The sequence below is a fragment of the Nanorana parkeri genome, unplaced genomic scaffold (assembly GCF_000935625.1).
Source record: "Nanorana parkeri isolate BGI_ZX_2015 unplaced genomic scaffold, ASM93562v1 scaffold53, whole genome shotgun sequence".
Classification (NCBI taxonomy): Eukaryota; Metazoa; Chordata; class Amphibia; order Anura; family Dicroglossidae; genus Nanorana; species Nanorana parkeri.
Window position 1 is genome coordinate 1,494,460 of NW_017306321.1, and position 5,905 is coordinate 1,500,364.

General features: G+C 42.6%; 1 protein-coding gene across 1 annotated transcript in view; it reads left to right on the forward strand.

Moving 5' to 3' along the window:
- The window catches only part of MFSD2B (major facilitator superfamily domain containing 2B), a 50,588-nt gene that overhangs the window by 7,630 nt on the left and 37,053 nt on the right, over window positions 1-5,905 (forward strand). The window contains exon 2 of the mRNA XM_018575364.1: window positions 5,387-5,509. Within this exon, the coding sequence (XP_018430866.1) occupies window positions 5,387-5,509 (123 nt within the window). The remainder of the gene's footprint in view (window positions 1-5,386; window positions 5,510-5,905) is intronic.

Here is a 5,905-nt window from a genome sequence, read left to right on the forward strand (position 1 = left end):
ATGTTTCTGCTGTTTTGTGCCATAAAAATTTATATTTGTGCTGATTTTATTTTTAATATAATAGTATTTTTTTTTAAAGATGATAACATCACCCAGCCCCCCTACAACAGCCAAAAGACATGAACCCAGGCTGATTGGTTAGTGCCACGTTTTTGTGCTGGTTTGTGCCGTAAAAATGTACATTTGTGCTGCTTTTATTTTTAAAATAACAACAATTGTCCTAAAACCTTTGGTGATCTTTAATTGCTATTATCTTAAAAATTAAAGCAGCACAAATGTTAGTTTTTATGGCACAAACGTGGCACTAACCAACCAGCCCTGGTTTATGTCTTTTTGCTGTTGTAGGGGGGCTGGGTGACCTTTGGTGACCTTTAATAAATAGTTACTAACTCAAAAACTAAAGGACATAGAATGGATATTTTAACGGCACAAACCAGCACACACGTGGCACTAACCAACCAGGGCATGTCATCATCTTTAAAACAATTGCTATTATTGTAAAAATAGAAGCAGCACAAATATAAATTTTTACACCAAAAAACAGCCCAAACGTGGCACTAAAGAAACACACTGGAGTTTTTATTTGTGCCGATTGTAGGGGGGCCAGCATCGCTGAGCTAGCCAGCAGATATTAAAAAAAACACAGCATTCCATAAAGTTGTCCATTAAGTCCAATAAAATAATGTCTACATACAGCCAGCATAAGTACCTGAATCTGTCTTTGTATTAGCCTCCCATCATCCCCTGCATAGCAGGCCTCAGAAAGGAAAAGGGAGGAGCAAATAAGGAGCCAGTCAGGCTCTGCTGCATGCACATGTGCTAACAGGTAACATGTAGATAGCCGGAGAGGGCAGAGTTATCAGAGGTTATGTATGTTAATGTTCCCTCATTGTTCAATAAGTAAACTGCGGGCAGCTAGTTGACACGATATTCTTTACTTTATAGTTTTGCTCTAGTCAGGATACCCCACTCTCTCTACAAACAATACCCCAAATGCCCCCCCCCCAACTAAATGCTGCCGCATTATTTTGTAAATCCTAATTTAAATGGCCCAAATACTCATTTAAATCTGTAGCTTACGTGATATGTCCTTCATAGTTTATATGACATGATGGACCATCCCTATAATGAGGCCACTCATTGGGTCACACCTGCTGCCACTTTCCCAGCCAGGACATCCCACGTTGCTGAGGGCCGACCAGCTCATTGATGTCACTGGTTTGCAGGAGCTGAGTGGGGCACTCTGGCTGTTGTCCCATCCAGCTCCTGGCAACCGGTGACGTCAGTATGTGTGGCAGGATGCCGGACAGGGGTACCGTACACCACCACCTCAGGCCCCACCATCAATGTGCGCCACCATATTGCTACCTGGTGACTCTTCTAGTTGGCTTTCCAGCATCAGACTCCTTACCAGTGCTGAAGACATCAGCAGCAATGTGAAGATGTCACAAAGATGGACGGCAACAAGACCAATTGGCAGCTAGCCTGGACTGCAGTCCTGATCAATATTCCCCACCATGGGAAAAGGTGCCAAAGAGGGACACAAGAAGGCAGAGTCATGTAAGTAGAAGAGGGCTTTAGGGGTGAATGGGAGTGAGGGATGGGGTATCAATGGACCATAACAGAGATATTGGTGTGACCTATCTGCTGTATGTATCTCTTCTGACATTTCCCATTCGGAGGACAGTCACTAGACATGGAAGCTGCGGAAAAATTCAGCTCGGTTTGAATTTTTTGTTATTTGGGTCCGAAACTCATTTTAGTTCAGGGTTTTGGATTCTGACGAAATCCACATTTTCGTTAGTTTTGGATAAGTTTACGAACGAATACTCATTGCGACTACCACAGAAAACCATATACAGATGTCAATACTAAAGCTGAGGCTCCTAGACCCGAATGGTATTTGAGAGTCCGAATTTCCAAATACCTTGCGGGAGCTCCAGAAAGCAATTTGGGTCTGGGAGCCATATACGTACATGATGAGGCTTCTAGACCTGAATGGCATTCGGGAGCTTCAGAAAGTAATACAGGTCTGGGAGCGATACACAGTACATACATAATATAAAGCTGAGGCTTCCAGACCCGAATGGCATTCGGGAGCTCCTGAATGCTATTCGGAAATTGGGACTCCATTCGGGTCTTGGAGCATCAGCTTTAGTATTATATATATAATTAGTATTCTGTACTGCAAACGAATATTGGTTGCGACAACATTGGGAGCCATATATTCATTAAACTAAAGCTGAGGCTCCCAGAATTCGGATTCAGACCCATTCCGATGCATTAACCGAAAAACACACCTGAAGTCACATGTCCAATTCAACCTAGTTTTTAAACGAAATTCAGACGGGATCAAATTTCAAATTTGGGAAATGGAAATTCGGATTCGTACACATTCGGATTCATTGGGATTCGGAAATTCGGATTTGTCAGAATTTTGGAAAATTCGTACGAATTTTGATTCGAAACAAAACAAATTGCACGTGTCTAACAATCACTCAACTGTCACTGCCCGTTGTGGTCATAGTGATGGAATAATGGGGGACTGACAGGAGAAATGTTCTGACACTTCAGATTCTGCATCCTTGCACTTTTGTTTTTAGTTTCTACACCAGCAGGAAACATCTAAGGCTCTATAGCGTGCCGAGCGAAAGTTCCACCTTGCCTCGTGGTGGCAGTGGCCTTGCTGCTGCAGGTTTATCCCTCTCTCTTTTACTCCCGGCACCCATAAAGGAAAAGACCTGACCTTTTCCTATGGGGAGTAGAGAACCTCCTTCCTTCTCAGTTGCACCAAACTGGTTTTGCATTCCTTTAGTATATCCACTGAGTCACTAATACCGTGTTTTCCCGAAAATAAGACACTGTTTTATATTTTTTCCCCCCAAAAAAACACACTAGGTCTTATTTTCAGGGATGTCTTATTTTAAATACTGTCACACACGGTGTCACAATACCTGCAGGCTGCAGCTGTCCTGGAGCTCTCCTCTCTGATGCCGTCCACAGTTCTCTTTGGGATCCCCGCCAGGGAGCCACCTCTCTCGTCGCCAGGCTGGACTGTACGGACCTCCAGTCAGAAGTTCCCACAGTGACTTGAGGCTCAGTCACCTCACTCCGACCCCACTGGCCATACTTCCATGCCGCGCTGTGCCGCTGCCTGCTGGGAAATGTAGTTTGCTGCCCGGCGGCAGCTCTCTAAGCAAAGGCAGACGGGTGTCTGCTTATTTCGTGACACGGGCAGCGTGCGGGAGCTGCGGCGCAGCGGTTAGTCCCCGCCATGACTCTGGGCTGCCCCCACACTAAGTCTTATTTTCGGGGCAGGTCTTATATTACAGGAATGTTTAAAAATAGTGCTAGGTCTTACTTTTGGGGTAGGTCGTATTTTCGTGGGAACACGGTAGCTTCATTTTAGTGCTTCATTTACAAATGTCTATATATAATACAATGACAAAAATGGAATAAAAAACTTGTAAAAGTTATACTTCAAGGTAAACACTGCCTAAAAATAGCTGAGATAATAGTATTATCTTATTATAATATTATACTTATTATAATATAAGTATTAGAAAGGTGCATAATTAAGGTTTTTATTGGCTTTAATTGGCTCCTGGGAGCTAGAGAAACGTCCTTTAAACTATCCTGGGCCTGTTCTCATACCACAAAAGGGGCCTTTTTTAGCCTCAAAATTTTATATTATATCACAGAGAAACAAAGAAAATTAAACAAATTTAAAGAGTAACTGTATACTAATACAAAGAACACTATTTATTACAGGCATTTATATAGTGCAGTGAATTTACACAGCTCTTTACATTCACATCAGTCCCTGCCCTCAAGGAGCTTACAATCTAAGGTCCCTATCACACATGCATACATATGAGGGCCAATTTACACAGGAGCCAATGAACCTTACAGCATGTCTTTGGAGTGTGAGAGGAAACTGGAGTACCCAGAGAAAATTCACACGAGAACATGCAAACTCCATGCAGATAAGTGACCTGGCCAGGATTTGAGCCAGGGACCCCCAGTGCTGCAAGGCTGAAGTGCCGCCCTCTCTTCTGTGAAATTAAAACGATAATTTTCTACAAATAAGACAAATCATATAAAGAAGTTTATCAACTAAAAAATAAACCCAACGTGTATGTAAACCATAGGCATGAACATCTCTTATTTGCTCCCTTTTGTTCTGTAAAATAACATATATATATATTTAAGGCGTTTATGTATGTAAAAAAAAATACTTGTTGATCCTGCCAGAAATCTTGTGAGCTGATAACTTCCTGATCTCCCTGCCTGTGCACAAGGAGGGGGATGGGGAGATGAGGAGGGGTTATGTACATGAGCAGGGTAGAGGAGATGAGGAGGGGGATGGGGAGGGGTTATGTACATAGTGAGGGGAGTGGAGATGAGGAGGGGTTATGTACATAATGAGGGGAGTGGAGATGAGGAGGGGTTATGTAGATGAAGTGAGGTTATGTAGATGATGAGGGGAGAGAAGATGAGTAGGGGTTATGTAGATGAGGAGATGAGGAGAGGGGTTATGTAGATGAAGGGCAGGAGTTGAGGAGGGGTTATGTAGATAAAGAGGGGTTATGTAGATGAGGATAAGGGAGGAGATAAGAAGGGGTTATGTCGATGAGGAATGAGGAGAGGAGGTGAGAAGGTGTTATGTTGATGAGGGGGAGGAGGAGTTATGCAGATGAGGAGGGGTTATGTAGAGAAGGAGGGGTTATGTAGATGAGGAAGGTTTATAGAGATAATGAGGGGAGATGAGATGAGGTTATGTAGATGAGGCGGGGGAATGAGGAGGCTTATGTAGACGAGAAGGGATTATGAAGATGAGGATAGGGGAGGAGATGAACAGGAGTTGTGTAGAGGAGGAAGAGGGAGGAGATGAGGAGGGATTATGTAGATGAGGAGGGGGAGGAGAAGAGGAGGGGTTATGTAGATTAGGAGGGGTTATACAGATGAGGGGGTGTGGAAGAGATGAGGAGGGGCTATGTAGATGAGAAGGGGGAAGAGATGAAGATGAGTTATATAGAAGAGGTTCTGTGTTTTTTTTTAATAATCCATCAGAAATGTAGTTGGCAGGGCTGACACCATGTGGTTAGGAACTCCAAGCTTTTTTATCATATCAAAGAGGAAGTTAGGAGCATATTATATTTCTGCCATATCCACAGTTATTTCCATGCATTTGCAGTATGTATAAAGGGATAAGACTTGTGGAAATGCGCATGCATTCCAGAGATGAACCAAATATGTATTTTTTTTAATCTTGCATGGACATTCGCTTTACTAAAAGAAATCACCAACATCGTTGTAGTTTCCCTTTAAGGTCAATGTCCACAGAGCAGTGTCTTCAACTCTTTTATTTCCTTTATTCTTGCAGTTAAGGCAACATAAACTGTCTGTGTTCAGCAAGTGCTGCTACGCTATAGGAGGAGCTCCCAATCAGATAGCGGGGAGTGCGTCTGCTTTCTTCCTGCAGATCTACCTGTTGGATGTAGCACGGGTAAGTGGCATCTGTGGCCCCATTTACGTTTTATTATGAATGTTTCTAATTAGCATTAAATGAAGCCTTTGCCTGAAGCCTCCGGATCTATCCGGCATCTGACCGACCCTTCAAATTGTATTATTAGACGTTAGACTATTCTCTCACCTCCAGCTGGAATCTGATTGGTCGCTGTGGATGGTACATTCGTTTTGGATTTCTTGGCTCAGTTATGTTGGGTATGACAGTTTTTGCAGAACATTTTGGTACAATATATTGTATTTGAGTTAAGTTTTACTATAGTATGTACTTGTCCAATTATAACACCTGAAATACTAAAAGTAATTCGATTTCCCAGAAATTCATCTTTTACACAGCAATAAATATTACTACAGAAGAACACATTTAATATATATA